We start from the raw sequence: 17,687 nt of genomic DNA on the forward strand, positions 1-17,687 counted from the left end.
GAGCACGTGACAGAAACTCGCGCTACCGCCACCTGCTGTCTGCGGAGGTGAAATATTTTTCCTTCTACATACGTGATGAAATATCCCTGTCCTCTCCACCATCTTCCTGTTTTTGCACAAAATTGATAAGTCAGGGATGACATAAGTATAGAATAGAATACGCCTGACAAAGACTCCAATCCGCCCACTGGATGGTTTTGCACTATATGAAGGAGGGCATAGATTTTTGACTTTTAACTGTATTTTAAAAAAGAAAGACCTAATTTTCAAGACAATATGCAACGAGAAGCTTTTCTGTAATTTTACACATGTATTTATTCGTTCTGGCATATTTCTTTAATTTACTACAGTAGCTTTTTATATAGAAACGCTTATAGAATAATCACATAGAAAAACCGAGACCTGCTGTTAAACTTCTTTTGCTTATAGCCTATTAATTTGAATTGATATGTATTTAAACGTATCTACAGAAAGGGGAAAGTCGCTAGTTCGGTCAATTTAAGATTAAAAGTGGGCCCTGTGTGGCCAACGATGTAAAATGAGTTCATGATACAGATATACCATATACAGAGGAAATACACCGGTTTCATTACTTTCTACATAAATAAGATCGCGAAATCATTTTTAAAAACTAATTTAAAAAAGACATTGAATCTAAACTGACATTATAAAATGCCTATGAAGAATTATTGAAGTCAGCATAACAATATTTGATGCTCAGATGTTTCTGTGAGCGTGCTGCTCGCTCTCGCATCTTTCAGATGGAACAAGCCTGCGCCGTACACGACAATCCCCTCCATCTTTCCTCCGAGTACCAACCCATTAACGGGCTTAACAACACCAGGGAATAAAGGTAAGTCTGTTTTGATGTAGCGTGTAACCTGGGTGTATAAATCCAATATATAATTATGATTTTTTTTAAAAAAATCGATGATCAGGCTGTAACATGAAAGTGCTAATTTATGAGAATGTACAAGACAATCAAATAGGATGCGTTGTCGATGCATTTGTATGCATATATATGACAATTTTGTATAAAAGGACAAGTTTTAAGATATGGAAAATATATTGTCGAAGAATTTTTTTTCTATCTTTGAAAACAGTGGCCCAGTTTCCTGCTAGCATTGCAAACGATGGCCTATTACTACCAACAAACACGCCATATTATTATTTTATTGCCTTTTATTTATAACCCTCCATTTTATGAATATTATTGCATGTAGTCTCACTGCAGGCTGAGACCCAAATAGAATTTTCTTTGCTTAGCATATTTCTGTTTAAACTGTTCCACTCTAATGGAGAGGGGAGTGATGTGCAACAGAAGCACTGAGCATTAAATGGACACATCAATTTTTGGGGGGTCAGTAACATAGACAGTGCTGTCTATGCTCATTAGCTGGTATTTCTTTAAATACATTGTGTCACACAAACATATGGTGGTTTTCTAATTTTATGCAAAAATAATCAGTGCACAGAAGTCATTAAACTAATGACATACAGCTGTTTCCTCAAAAGCTGTGGGACTGGAAATAAAAATAGGAACCCTTCACACTCCCAGCAAATTTATGGAACTGCATATGCATTTTTATGACAGTCGGGATGATACATTTTTATGATGGAATGACTCTAAAGCATTCATCTTTAATGACTTTGAAAAGCAAGAATCGGGTGCAAACATCTGAATTTATTTTTTCTAATCTGCTTTCTCTAATCCACACAGTCCCAATATCTATCTATCTATCTATCTATCTATCTATCTCTCTCTCTCTCTCTCTCTCTCTCTCTCTCTCTATATATATATATATATATATATATATATATATCCTGAAAAGGATAAGCGGAAGCGAATGGATGGATGGATGGATGAAATTTTTAGCTGCCCACATCAACAAGTCAAATGCCTTCTGGCAAAAAGGTTTATGGTCAGACAAGAAAAAGATTGACATTTGGTCACAATGACAAGAGGTATGTTTGGAGGACTGAAGATGTGTCTTTCAAACCTAAGGACACTGTACGAGCTGTCAAGCATGGTGGTAGCATCATGCTGTGGGGCTGTTTTGCTGCCAGCAGCACTGGTACATTGCACAAAGGGGATGGAGTAATGAAGAAACTGTTTTTGTAATGGATAAAGCCGGCTAACATTACGTTTCTGGAATGACCTTCCCAAAGCCTAGACCTCAACCCTTTTTTGAGGTTTGCCAATTCTTCTAACAAGAGTGGTCAAATATGTAGCCATGATTATACCAGAATCTTGTTAATGGCTACCAAAAGCATCTGGTTGAGGTGCAACTTGCTAAGGTTTATTTAACAAAATATTTGGGTATGTATGCACATATTATATGTATCATTTTGACCCTGTGTGGATGAAAGTAAATTCAAAATCAGCTAAAACTTGTGCACCCAATTCTTCATTTTTAACCTCCTAAGACCCAAACTCTTCCATGGCATGCATTTTTAATTTCTTTTTGATATTTGGGCTGATTGGGACCTGATGAATGTAAAAACAAAGTATTACCAGATTTTTCTTTCTCTAATTTTTGTTTCTAAGAAAAATGAGAGCCACATATGAGGATATCATTTAAATTTTAAATAGAACAGTTGCAGTATAATGTTCTCGTAAGTGGATATCAGGCCCTTGTAGAGCAAGATTTAGTATTTTGGTCTAAATAACCCAAAATGTAATGTAATGTAATATGTGGACGCCAGGCCCTAGGAGGTTAAAGTCATGAAAGATGTATGCTGTATGATCACCGTGGTCTAGAAAAAGAGCAGCCCAAAGAAATCATTAAAAGACCCAAATTACCATGACTGTATATGCAAACTTGAAACTATGCAAATTGACAAATACTTCCTATATATTTGCACAACAGACAAAATATTTTAAGTCTTATTTGACCACTGCATCAAAGGTTTAGCCATGCCACCAAAGGAAGGTTTAAGATGTGCCTTCTTGCTTCATCGTGTCCTCTTCCTGTACAGATGTCTGGGATGAACCAGGTGGTTGCAACATGCTGGACTTGCCTCCTGCTCTCTGCCTTCCTGTTTGAGCCCACGCTGTGTAAAGGCGGACGTGGAGGGTCCAGGGGCTCCTCTCGAGGGTCACCCTCCCGCAGCTCCACAGCAGGGACCTACAGGGGAGGAGGCGCTTATGGCGGGACCCGCTCTCGTTTCAGGGTGGCCGGCCGGACGTCACCGGTGAGGGTGGCAAGTGCAGCAGCAGCAGGGGCAGCAGTGGCGTTAACGGCAGATAAATGGTACGCATCTGCCTACCGACGCGGCAACACAGACAACTCGGAGGAAGAGCTGGATTACTACAACAGGACCAATTACTTTGATGCTCTAATGTCAGGTTCTACTCAAAATGGATCTTTTTTCTCTAAAGTAGTTTCTGTCATTATCACAATGTTTTCTCCTAAATACGGACTCTTGATGGACAGTATACTGTAGATATTTGGGTGATTTGTAGGATACATTTGTGATTGGATCTAGAACCGAAGTTCCATCCAGGTTATGATTATAATGCGGAGGACTGACTGGAACCTGCACGGGTAAGACCAGTTAGAGCGGTCACACAGGAGCAGAACAAAACAATGACAAAAACATCACTGTACTGTACTTTTTACAGTTTTTCCAACTGGCAAACAACAGGCTGCGTTACCAGCTTAGTATTCATGGGGACATTTCACCTCTCAGACTTCATCTCTGCATATATAACAGAACTACTGTCAATTTCCACCCCTAAAGCTTAAATCTTAGTATTTCACTGAAGAACATATCAGCAAAATGCCAATGACTCTTCAGAGTCTAACCGAGCTGCTTTCTGCCAATTTTAACTACTGCCAAATTTTAAAAAAATATACTTTTAATAATATGCACAAAATAAAAAGTGACCTGTACTGCAGCTCTGTACAAATGACAGAATCTATCTGTGTTTAAAAGCAGACCGGTGTATTAATATAAAGTTTGGACTTGCTGCAGTTCATTTAAAATATGGAAGTACAGATTATCAGCTACTTTATAACATTTATTAAGTTGAAAGGGACCTGGCACCAGCATTTTCTCACCCCTGAAATCAAACAGTATTAGTAATTTTTCTCTGAAATATGGACTTATTTGTTTTACAGAGGAAAATACGTGTTTTTGTTCAGCTTCCAAACTCAACCAATGCAACACATTTCACTTCGTTCTTTATACAATAATTTAGATAACAGAATAAGTAAGAGTGCTGTGCTTTCGGAAGCTAGTTTTCCACAATCGTCTTCGCATTCTGAATAGTTCACACTCTTTTTTAATAATGCCTGAAATTCAGCTGAGATCTGTGATCATGACATGGATGAGAGGCAAACCTACCGCTGCTCTCAAAAGCGACCGGTGTCTCTGGTAGGTTTTCACGGTGTTTACATCTTCCAAAAAATAAAAAAATTATCTACCTACAGAAGACACTCAGGAGCAACAGACTGTTCCACATTTACAAGTGCACTCTATTATATGCTACACTGATGTACATAATAATTAAAGAGTTTGTTATCACTGTCTTTATGCCAATAAATATCCTGTTTACACCACCCTGGATATCTGTCTCATGTATCCTACAAGCAAAACTGAGAATAACTATTTAATAAATGTCTTTTATTTACAAGTTATACAGGAGTCTGGTGACTTTTTGCATTATCCACAAGCCCAAAAAACTGCACCATGTCAGTGCAGACACAGACTAATATGCTCTTGAAGAAATCCAGAAACAGTTTTTAGTTATCATCGGTAAAATGACTTGGGTCAGTCGAGCATTACTTGACCCAGCTCTCCTTTCCTGAAGGCTCTTATGAAATCATATGCTGCTGCTGTGTAGTTTGGTATTGTGATGGTAACATTTCCTGAAAGAGACAAGGAAAAAATGGGATTGAACCGTTAAAAGAGAAAAGTGCAACAAACCATGAGGATTTCCCCTGAATGACGGCAAAGTAGTTCAAAAAAGGTACTGAAGTAGGTTAAACTGCTGATTAAAGCAAATATATGATCATCCAGTCACTTGATGCATTTAAGCATGCAGACATGATCAAGACCACTTACCAATGTTCAAACTGAGAATGAACATGGGGAGGAAGGTGACTTAAGTGACTTTGAAACATGACACGGTTGTTGGTGCCACTGATCCGAGCTGGCGTTAATATTTGAGAAAGTTCTGATCTAAAGCGATTTTCACCACACAGCCATCTCCAAGGTTTACAGAAAATGGCCAGAAAAAGGAAAAATAGTGAGTGGCAGTTCTTTGGGTGAAAATGCTTTTGTTGATGCCAGAGAAGAATGGCTGCTTTGAGCTGACATGAAGGCAGCAGTAACTCAGTGAATGTTGAACACACATCACATGAAATGTTGAAGCAGATGGGCTACAGTGGCAGAAGACCACACGGTGACCCACAGTCTTCAGATCTTGATCCAGTAATAGTAACTAAGGAAGTGGGCAGTTGCATATAAGCAGTCACTTTTATTTTTTAGGAATAGTAATATTTTTTTTTCTTTAGCAAACAATTGTATTTGCTTTTCAAGTTAAATTACAGGTTTTGTGGTCCCAGTAGTACTGGGACCACAGGTATTGTACTGTATTGTATTCTCTCTTTATTTATTTATTTATTTTTTAGATGGAACTGAGCTGGTGTTCTGTGCTTAGTTATCAGTCTGTTTGTTTTTGTTTATTTGCTTTTGTTTTTTGTTTTTTGATTTATTTATTCATTTTTGGTTCTGAATTGTACACTTTATTATGTTATGTAATTATGTACTATTTGTGAAAAAGAAAAAACTAATAAAAAAATATATTAAAAAAAAAAAAATTACAGGTTTTGTACTACTTTTAAATATAAAAAAAATATCTATTTGAAGCTCCTGCCTGCAGACTTGTTTTTTTTATCCCAATTTCAAGCCTTCATGCTAAACTACAAAGTTGCTTGCAACACAGACAAGGCAGTGGCATCAATTATGTTCCCAGTAAAAAAAGCAAATAAATAAAACCAATTCACTGATAAATAAATCATTAATTACACTGTACAGAGCAGTTGTATGCATAGGATGAGCCGTGTCTTACCCACTCCAGTAATCGCTTTGACCCGCTGAGTTTTTCCAAGTTTTACAGCAATGCGTTTGAGGACATGCTGGATGTCGTCACTAGGCTCTTGGAGATCATATTTGTCCACATAACTGCACACAAACACATCTTTACAGTAAACATTCAAGAGAAAGCTAAATAAAAAAAAATAAGAAAAAAATCTAAAAATGCACATGAACACAAAATAGGAGAAAGAAAAATTCCACCTGAACTTTCCTAGCCTGTTCAGAGAATACAGTAAGTAGTCAGCGATGATGTCTTCACCCACTAAATGGTCCAGTATAGTTCCTGCAGAAAAAAAGATTTTCAAATCATTCTGTATAAACAAGAAATCCAACTATTTGGAAAACAAAATGATTTTATTATATATACACAAACTGACAACAATTATGTTAGGGGAAAAAAATATTCTGCATACCACATAAGGCCAGCTTCATGCCTGTTTCAACACTCTCAATTTTAGGAGGCAAGACTCCAGGTGTGTCTAACAGGTACATTATGGGCCGCTCACACACCTGAGGACAGCAGCAGTTATAAATACTGGATGGTTGATCAGACCATCAAAACACAAACAAAGGCAAACGCATTCTCCACACACACCTGAATTTTAGTTAGGACCGCTTTGGTTATTCCTGGTTCCCCACCTACTCGAGATGCACGACCTGAAATTAGTGTACAAGTGCAACACTCGTTAATGAGGAGGTGAAAGTTATACTGAAATCTTCAAATCAATCCACAGCTTTTCTCTATTTACCCTTTTTTAGGTTTGTTCTTCTCAACGAGTTAATAAGAGACGACTTCCCAACATTGGGCACTCCAATCACCATCAGGCAGTAATTTGTATTCTGAAAGTTTAACACGTTAATGTGGTTGCATTTTAAATAAAATCAATGAAGTAGGAAAATGTAACATTCAAAGAAAACTAATTTCTTCAACATAGAAGACACTGGTGAGCAATTTGCTTCCATATTTGTAGCTTAAAGACTAAGATAGCCAATAAGGAGGGACGTGTAATTATTTCATAGGCTAAACTCACAGCATGGTGAGGGTATGAGTGCAATTTCTATAGTTTTGTGGCACTTTTTCTGGACATACCTCATATCTTGTGCAAGAAATTGAATTTGATGTTGTATAGAAACAGTGAGGATATATGTTCTCAAACACAGGGCACTAAAACAATATAGTTTAACCGTCCAGACAGAATGTACCTCCTCACGGTTAAAGCGTGGTTTGCTTGCAATAATATCCATCACCTTTGGCACCAGCTAAAGAAAAGAAGGCAGAATTAGTTTGCACATCTGTGCTCATAACTTTTGCAACTTTTTAGCTGTGTAGGAAATGGCTGCAAACAGTAAAATGTTTTTCTACCTTTGTGATGTTGTGGTCTCTCTGCTTTAAGCAGTCTGTGAAGAGAACATGTGTCATCCCTTCTTTTTCTAGCTTCTTCAGGATTCTCTGCAGAGTAAATGTAGCTGTAGTACAGTAAAATGCTGCTGACATGCGACTCTGCCAAAGCTGCTGCAAGAATTTGTACCTGCTTGTTGGACAGATCAGCGAGGTCCATCTTGTTGAGAATTAGCAAATGTGGTTTGGCACTTAGTGTGTCCTGAAACACTGGGTTTCTTCCAGAGAATGGGATGTTTTTAAAGTTAAGGATTAACATCACAGGGCTCCCGCAGTTTTCTTTTTAAAACGAGTACACTTTCTATATATCAAATTATCACCTGACCACATGCTATTTTTGAAATTCAGAACACACATGGAGTACTTAGGACTAGAAACACCTGTCTCTCTCAGATGGTAAACAAGCTCTGAACTAAACTAAACCACTTTCTACATAATTTAGTTATCTTGCCAAAATCTTGCATAGATAAATATATATATATATATATTTTAAATCAGCTCATGTGCATCTCCCAGATCAGTTCACAGTGATTCACCTTCTATTTTCACAACTATGCACCATGTTTATTGGCATAATAGTGAAAACTCTCTGCATAGAGTACCTTTTGCACAAAATGTTCTTATTCTTAAGAGTTTCTCTTAAGGATTAAAAAGGATGATAAAATCCATATACACTGTTAATGTTTATATCAATGTGCTCTTTTTTTCTTATGTGACCTTGTCTGCTGTCCTTCAATATATTTAAGAAAATCAAAAATAGAAAAAAACTCACTACTTATATACACCATTTTTTCCCATTTCAAAGTCAAAGCTTAATTGTTGTCAAAGCTTGTTGATGTTGTCTATAAAATTATTTGTTTTTAAGAGTGTATAGACTACCTATACATATAATCATAACCCATCATATCCTCTGATGATGCAGAGGTACTTTAGGTAGAGGTAAGGGCTTTATATAAATAAAAATATTCAGGCTTAAAATTAAAATAGAAAAAAATTACACCAATATGAAAGATGTTTCACCCTAAAAATATGCCAAAATGTCTCATCGATTATTAAGGTATTGGTTAACAAAATAACACGGAAAAATGTCCAAATATCAACAATAAAAGCTATGACAGCTGGCATCTTGCAGCACCCACCAGAAAATACGGTTTTTATTGGAATTTTGATACAATTAAATATACCACTGTTAGTTTTTTATTTAAAAGATGATACTGTTTTATGGTGTAATATAATAAAAAGGATATTCTGGCATCGTGTATTTCTATGATGCAGTCCACACTCTTCAGGTTGGCTCTCATCTGTTTTAGTCCTACAAAGAACAAATTATTTCAGCAATTATGTGACCAAGAAATGACCTCGGACACCAGATTACCCGCATTTTCAAAAGCATCAGAAACCACACTTTACAGCCAATGTAAAGCCGAAGCTGTCACCTTTAGCCATGTGTCCGGGGAACCAGTGAGCCACTTCCCGTCCGCCAAAGTCGAAAACGGTTCTGAACTTGTCGACATGACGGAGTGCCTGGTACAGTTTCATGCTATTTACCCAAATATATATCCACCGTCCTTCATTTGTTTTAACAGAACACTTACTTTGACTCCACTGGATGCACCAAACAGAAATGGACATGTGTCTCACTGTTTACATCCCGACTCGAATCTGCCGTCAAGCTTTTTTTGTTCCGGCATGAAGACGACTTACTCTACTTTTTTCAGGTTCGTATAACTTGCTACTGCCCCCTGCAGGAACACCTGAGCTGGGCAGAAAATCTTCCGTGTCATTGAATAAAAACTGATGACGGTGTCAAAGATCGTGGTAGGGAGATTATTTCAAGGGGAAGCATTTAAAAACCCTATTTTGGTACAGACTTTAGGCTATATTTCATTCTCCCAACAAATCACCCATATCCACGTTTAAATACAATTTCTTTATAAAATTTTGCAAGTTTACGCACCTTAACAATATTCTTAGTATTAAACAACTTCTCCATCTTATAAACATTTGGTCTCAACCTAAAATACACAGGCAGACATGTTTGTTTTTGCAACTTAAAATGACTACATTCAAACAAGTAATGAGAGTCATCTCCAAGTTTCCGTAATCTACAAAGTCCACATAAACATTTAGTACATATAACTCCATAAAATCTGCCCATGACTGGGATACCACTAACACCGCATCTAAACCTTTTCCAGATAACACAAAATAGAAACTACACAAATTTTATAGCAGTTTGATCTCTTGTTTAAATATTCTGTTATCTATTGGAAAAAATTGGAATTCCAATTTTGTCTCAGAATATCAGATATACTCGTCTCAGTAAGTGCTCTTATAGCTATCATTCACCACTCTGGTATGTACGGTGGCCCCTAGAGACAAAACACATGCAAACTCCAAAACACATGCAAACTCCAAAACACTTGCAAACTCCAAAACACTTGCAAACTCCAAAACACTTGCAAACTCCAAAACACATGCAAACTCCAAAACACATGAAAACCCCAAAGCACATGCAAATTCCAAAACACAACGGAAGTGCTCCAGGACGCTAGGGGCAGTGTTGAGCTCGATTTGCAAAATAAACGGCAAGTTTGTCTGTATGGGACGGTCTAGTCTCTGTCGCGCTTCCCAGGTTGCCTAGCAACCATGATACTAACCACTGGAAACGTGTCATACAACTTTGTTTGACAGAAATGAAGGAAAACATATTTTGTTCATTTGTTTGTTTGTTTCTACAAGAGCTTTGTGTGATTTGATAAGTATCTGAGGTTGAGACCACAGGACAGTAAAACATGATTTTTGGGCTTCATTTCTGTACTGAACAGTCATTTAAGATTAGTTAGTAAATAACAATTAGCTAATGTTGTTCATGAGACTAAAGTCATATCACTTTGGTAATGTAAATATAATATGGCCAATATTATAGTTATTATATTAATCATTATTAGCTATTACAGCAGTGAACATGAACTCTGTGTCAAATACTGAGCCTCAGTACAGATTCAAGTTGCAGTTATTTATAGGTCTTATCACCTTAAATCTTCACTCAAAGACAAGTATCTTTGACAGTGCATATATAGGTGTATCATATATAAGAGAGAAATGTTGTTCCTTCAGTATGTTGGCATTACTAAATTTGGCTCATTGCTTACATACGTGTGTAAAAAGAAATTATATGAGCTGTGATAATTGTTTCTGATAAAAATGAAGAGTAGACTGATATATTGAATATTCCTTTATTGGGTGAGAAAATCAGACCATGTCATAACTGCTTTAAGTCATACAGAATAGATATCAGAGCCTTAAACAGGCTGACTTCTGCTAAATGGGTCAAACTGGGCAGAAAGTATACAAACACATAGCATCATTATAGAATATGATGTAACGCTATAGATCAACTTACCTCAGAATATATAAAGCATATAAACAATTACAGCAATATGATGCAACAAACACAGCACTGCTACTAATCCAAAATACTCAAAGCTTCATAGAACTGAAACAAACATTTATTTTTAGGTCCATTCAGCTGCTGATACATACTTTAGGTTTCTGAATATTAAACTTGTTTCTTCCTTTCATAGTGTGTAACTTGAAGGCCCTGAGTACTTTCTCCCACACTGCAAACACTGGAATGATAAAATTATTTGAACATTACCTAATAAGACTGATTCAGGACAGACAATTAGTTATTTAAACTTTCCTAGCAGTCCTTCACAAACAGGGAACAGTCTGTCTATTCTCTCCATCTGTCAGCTGCTGCTGGCTCTTCCTCCTCCTCTTCCTCACACACTGCTGAGTCCTGGTGGATCATCAGGGGTGCAAAGCCTCACAGATAATGTGCAGCAGTGAGTCCCTCAGTCTGTCCTCACTCTGGACACTTGCAGTTGTCACACATGGAAATCAAATGCGTGATAAGCTGCAGGATTCAAACACAAGTGTAACTTATAAACACATGTTCATATTTTTATTACACAATCAGAGAGAAAGAAAAAGAGAGAGAGTGCAGGACAGACAGACAGGTGACAGTCTCAGGTGTATACACTGCTACAAAACAGCACAAAAGAAGGAGGACTGTGTTATTACGAAACAAGAAGAGTTCCCAGATGGTACAGTAGACACATGTGTGACTCCTGTGATTAAAGCATCTTTCTTTCAGCTTAACGAGTGAACCGTCAGCTCGTTCAAACACACGTTAAACTCTATTTGGCTCGACACCACCGAACAGAGGCAGCAATATAACATAGCTAACATTAACAGTGCAGTGAATCCTGCTTGTGCCGTGATATTCAGGACTGCAAACCGAGCAGCATCACTGACTTTCAGCCAGTTGTGTTTGTGGATATATGGCTGACTTTAATTATCCATAAAATCATCACATTCTCTGTAAGATTAAAGTCAACTATTGAACGGCGTATATTTTGGAGTAAAGGCTTTAAAACCAAGTTAGTACAAACATCACTAATGTCACATAACTTTCCCGACATGTGGCCAACAGTAATGTTTTAATGTTCTTCATTATAAAAAACATTTGCGCATAAATAAGTGACATAATACAGTACTTACTTCTGAAAGTTTACTCTTCGGCGGCTCCGCTTCCGCCGTTTTTTTCGGCAAAATTATCCACACCACAGCCGCGCTATGAAATCTGGGATATGTTGGGCCATGAAGGCTACAGCGACCCATCCTTAAAATTCAGGGAAATTAAGGACGCATTTGAGGGCCGCATTTCGAGCAGCCTTTGCATTGGGACAGGCTTCGTCGTGTCGCTGTGACGTAATCGGCCTTAAAACGCGGCCTTTAAGGCTGCAGACCCAAAGGGGGCCCAAGATGGCGCTCTGAGCAGTCACGTATCGCTGAGCTCTGCGAACCTTGCCTTTTTTAAATATATATTACACACAGTGAACAGAGACTTTATTTACGCCTACGCAATAGTCATCTTTTACTTCTCATTTTGGTATCTATTTGTGAACCAAAATGAGCAAACCCGAGAAGAGAAAGTCCGAATCTAAGAAGTTGCATGCTAACAGCGGCTCCGTTAGCAAGCTTGCTAATGTTAGCCAAGCTGCTCAGTCTTCTCTCGCTACTGAGATGCCCGCCGACACTAAAAATACTCTCATCGACTCCATGCACGACTATTTGGAGGCAGTTTCCGAACCGCTTCAGTATTCACGGATGGAAGAAGAGTTTCCCCCTCTCCCTATCACTCCATGTGCCTCTCCCGCTGGTAAGCTAAGAAAAGTTGCGGATATGGAGACATCTACGGTTCTCTCCCAGCTCTCATCACTTACCATGTTGATTAACTCGAGGTCGGACACTCTTGAAAAAATGGTGAGCAACAACTCCATAGCCATCTCCGAGATGAAAAAAGCTGTCCAAGAGAACACTGAACATATCACAGCTGTTAAGGAGTCATTTGATGCTGTTTGTGCTGAGTTAAATGATATGAAGAGCAGAGTTGTCAGTGTTGAGGCACAGCTCGAAAAATATAAAGCAATCGCTGAAGCACAGGAAAAGCGCATCTCTCACCTGGAGAGCTATTCACGCCGTTGGAATCTGAAGCTCTACGGTCTGACCGAGAGGGACAAGCAGGACATGCGGCAGGAGGTAATCAAAGTCTGTAGATCAGTCCTACCGGAGATGCAAGATAAATTCCCCGACGTCGTTGACACCGTCCACCGCATCGGTCCCAAGAAGTCCAACAACAACCAACCCAGGGGAATCATCATTCAGTTTACATCCAGGATCTACCGCGATGCTGTCTGGCGCGCTGCTAAGAAGTCCACCTACCTGAAAGGTAACAACCTAAAGCTGGCTGAGGATCTGTCCCCTGACGACCGCGCCCGAAGAAACAGACTCTGGCCGTCTGTGGAAGCTGCGCGCAAAGAAAACAAGCTGGCGTTCTTCGTAGGAGGTCGTGCGTTCGTGGAGGGAAAAGAGATTTTTCCACCCCTATAATTTGATCCAAGGTATTTTGAGGTGAAAACTGAAGTATCTTAAGATTAACTTGGTTTCACTGCCGTTCTTTTTTTTGTTTGTTTGTTTTTGTTGTTGGACTCATAAAACGATCAGAGTTAAACTGATGCAGTTTATTTGTTATAAGTTTATTGGTCTTCAGTTTGGCTGCAATTTAGGCTATTGTATTCCTATTATTATTCAAGTTCACAATTTCCTTACTCAGGGGTTGCAGTTCTCATCTTATATAGGACTCTCTTAAGTGACCAGGTTCCCAATTCAACTGTTCTTCATTTACTTGGTCTAAGCTTTTTCTTATTTGTCACCTTTAATTTTTGTTACTATCATTATGTCTCTGTCTGTTATTTCTTTAAATGCAAGAGGTTTAAGAAACAATGTTAAACGTAAGGCTATTTTTTTGTTTTGCAAGCAATTCAATTCAGATTTCTGTTTTATACAAGAGTCTCACTCAACAGAACAAGAAAAAAATTTTTGGAGATCGCAATGGGGAGATGATCTGTGGATGTCCCATGGTACAGAGCATGCTGCTGGTGTCTGCATACTTAAAGGAAGATTTAATGGTAAAATCTTGAATTCTGACATAGATAAAGATGGTCATTACATTTTTCTAATAGTTGAGGCTGCACACTCTATCTATATTTTAGTCAGTGTGTATGGTTTTAACTGTCAGAGGGAGAATAAACTATATTTTGATAGGTTGGAGGAGCGCCTACTGCGCTGGCTATCTAAATATCCCAATTCTTTTATTATTTTTGGTGGAGACTTTAATACAGTGTTTAACAGCTATTTGGACAGATGGCCTTCTAGAAGTTCAGACTCTAACTCATTCATAAGACTGTTTGCACAAAGATTCAACTTAGTCGATTCTTGGAGGGATTCTCATTCATCTCAGATAGCTTATACATGGTGTAATAAGACTCAAACCAGACACTCACGTATCGATTTTTGGCTTATCTCAAAAGATTTAGAAAAAGTTAAAACGGATATTTATCCTACACCACTCTCAGACCACAAAATGGTTAGCTTATCAATCCCGTTGTCATCCTCCCTAATCACTAAAACCTCTTACTGGAAGTTAAATAGTACCATTCTTGAGCATAAAGAAGTAATTTGTGAAGTTCAGAGATTCATTAAACTTTATTGGAGTAAAGCTCTCACAAATAATACATTTTGTAGTAACTGGGAACTTTTGAAATATGAAATTGGAAAATTCTTTAGAAAATATAGCAGTGATTTAGCAAAAAAAAGAAGATCTGATGAGACGCAAGTGATACAAAAGATCACATGCCTTACTTCCAAACCAATAGACACCCTCAGTGAATCTGATAAGATAAAACTGGTTGACCTGCAGCATAGGTTAGATGAGATTTACAAACGCAAAGCTGACGGAGCATTTATTCGGTCTCGCAGGAAATGGCTCGAAGAAGGAGAGCAGAATTCAGCCTATTTTTTCAGACTTGAAAAGCATCAATCTAACACCAACTCCATCCTACAACTAAATATTAATGGGACAATTTCTAATGATAAGGATACCATAGCAAAATATTGTTCAAACTTTTATTGCAAACTTTATTCTTCTAGTTATTGCCCTGAAGCTTGTCTGACTTTTTTTAATTCTTTAGACAAAATTACTCAGCTGAATGAGGAGGATAGTCAGCTTTGCGACAGATCAATTTCTTTGATTGAGATTGCAGATGCTATAAAACATCTAAAGATTAACAAATCACCTGGAACTGACGGCCTTACTGCCGAGTTTTATAAACAGTTCGCTGACAGTTTAGCCCCGTTTCTTTTAGAAGTTTTTAAGGAAAGTATGGATAGAGGTGCACTCCCTCCCACTTTATGTCAAGGTTTGATCACCCTCATTCCAAAACCAGGAAAGGATCCTTTGCTCTTAGACAATTGGCGACCAATCTCTTTACTGAATAATGATTATAAGATATTGGCACAAATTCTGGCTAATAGAATGAAACCTGTATTAGATAAAGTTATTGATGAGAGTCAGTCTGGTTTCATGCAGAATCGTCATATCTCAAACAACATAAGATTAATTTTAGACATAATAGATTACCCAGAACTTGTACAGGATGATAGTCTTATTCTTTTTTTAGATTTCTACAAGGCGTTCGACTCCTTAGAGCATGAGTTTATTTTTACTGCTTTAAATAAATTTGGGTTTGGTCAGTCCTTCTGTAATGCCGTTCGGACACTGTATTCCAATAGTAACAGCTCCATAAAGCTTGCCACTGGTATTTCCCCAAGATTCTCTCTAAAGCGTGGAGTGAGGCAGGGTTGCCCCCTATCCGTATATTTATTCCTTCTTTCTGTGCAACTCCTTAATTCACACATTAAACTCAGTTCTTTAAAAGGCCTGGTCATTGCTAACAGAGAAATACTCATAAGTCAGCTGGCAGACGATACAGCTCTCTTCCTCAGAGACGCCTCGCAAGTTTCAGTGGCCATTAACAATATACAGCCATTCACTAAAGCCTCCGGACTTTCACTCAACCTGCATAAATGTGAACTTTTACCAGTTAAAAGTTGTTTAGCAACTTCAATTCATGGAATACCTGTAAGAAACTCTGTAAGATACCTTGGAATTCAAATAATAAAAAATGAGCAATCCAGATGCTCCACAAACTTCATTCCTATTATAGATAAATCCCAAAAAATCTTTAATCATTGGCTACAGCGAGACCTGTCGTTGAAGGGTAGAGTTCTGCTATCGAAGGCTGAAGGTATCTCCCGTCTAACCTATGCTGCCCAGTCACTACATGTTGATAATACAACCTGTAAGTCAATTAACAAATTATTATACAATTTTTTATGGAAAAATAAAACTCACTACTTGCGTAAATCAGTAGCTTTAAATTCATATGATAAAGGAGGTATAAATTTTATTGATTTCGGTGCTCTTAACAACACCTTTAAAATAAACTGGATTAAAAAGTATTTAAGAAATCCCACTTCTATCTGGAACTTTATCTCACATCATGTGTTCTCTAATTTAGGCGGCCTTAACTTCCTACTGCTCTGCAATTATAGTATTCCAAAAATACCACTGAAACTTTTTCACTTTCATCAACAAATTCTTTTGGCATGGGCGCTGATTTACAAACACAATTTCTCTCCACAAAACTGTTTTATTTGGAATAACTGCAATATTATTTATAAAAATAAAACTCTTTTTTTAAATAACTGGTTTAATAATGGAATAATCTTGGTTAGTCAGTTATATAGAGAAGATGGACTCTTATATAATTACTCTGAGTTCCTCAGGAGATACAATGTACCGATAACGCCTAAAGAATTCTCAATAGTGTTCGATGCCATCCCATCTGGTCTGTCCATGTTACACAGATGCTTCCACAGTGCTCCACTACAGGTCACTCCCCCGGATGTGTTACATTCTTCTCTTGGCAATGTTTGCTTTTCTTCTCATAAATCTTTAAATACCAAAATAAGATCTCTCTTTCAGGATGCAATGGTCTCTGTTCCATCAGCCATATTTTATTGGGCCAATTTTGTAACAGATATTGAATGGAAAAAAGTTTGGACTTTACCACAAAGGTTTTTCTTAACAAACAAAATTAAAGAGATTTCCTTTAAGTTGATTCATAAGTTTTACCCTACCAAACAATATTTGTCCAAATTTATGGCTGAAATAAATGTAAATTGTACCTTCTGTCAAGAGCAACCTGAAACAGTTTCTCATCTGTTTTGGTCATGTAAATTTACATGTAAATTCTGGAAGGATTTCCACAAGTTTATTACTGACTCTGTTCTCCCTAATCTTCAACTATACTATAAGGATGTTATCTTTGGCTATTATAATTTTAAAGACAAGGACAATGATGCTTTCTTCTTTATAAATTTGGTTTTATTTTTGGCAAAATTTCATATACACAAAAGCAAAGTCCTCGGCAGAAAGCCTGAACTTCTTGTATTAAAAATGGAACTTGCACAATATATAAGGACAATCTCCTCATCAAAAAACACTAAGGCTCTCAAGACTGTTAACATCTATAACCGATTGAAACTGCTAACTTGATTTTGGCTCTTGCAAACTTTTGTTTATTTATGTTCCCCTTAATTTATTTTATTTTTTGTACTCACTTTTGTCTCACTGTCCTTGTCACTCTCTCTGTTCCTCATTGTACTACCACAATGTCATCTTTTATGTGATCCCTGTTTTACTCGACTG

General features: G+C 37.5%; 2 protein-coding genes across 2 annotated transcripts; one reads left to right on the top strand and one right to left on the bottom strand.

The window, feature by feature from the left end:
• The first annotated feature begins 86 nt into the window (after positions 1-86).
• sprn (shadow of prion protein) lies at positions 87-3,447 on the top strand. The gene is made up of 2 exons (XM_085182289.1): positions 87-853; positions 2,980-3,447. Exon 2 carries the CDS (start codon positions 2,980-2,982, stop codon positions 3,445-3,447), a length of 468 nt encoding a protein of 155 aa, XP_085038415.1. The 5' UTR covers positions 87-853.
• On the bottom strand, positions 925-9,199 carry mtg1 (mitochondrial ribosome-associated GTPase 1). Its single transcript, XM_085182286.1, has 11 exons — positions 8,941-9,199; positions 8,750-8,816; positions 7,635-7,737; positions 7,469-7,555; positions 7,309-7,365; positions 6,855-6,945; positions 6,701-6,762; positions 6,519-6,615; positions 6,307-6,388; positions 6,080-6,192; positions 925-4,874 (listed from the first exon to the last, which is right to left on the bottom strand). The coding sequence occupies exons 1-11, from the start codon at positions 9,134-9,136 to the stop codon at positions 4,777-4,779; spliced, it is 1,053 nt and encodes a 350-aa protein (XP_085038412.1). The 5' UTR covers positions 9,137-9,199; the 3' UTR covers positions 925-4,776.
• Positions 9,200-17,687: the final 8,488 nt, after the last annotated feature.

Source organism: Neolamprologus multifasciatus, chromosome 13 (assembly GCF_963576455.1).
Source record: "Neolamprologus multifasciatus chromosome 13, fNeoMul1.2, whole genome shotgun sequence".
NCBI lineage: Eukaryota > Metazoa > Chordata > Actinopteri > Cichliformes > Cichlidae > Neolamprologus > Neolamprologus multifasciatus.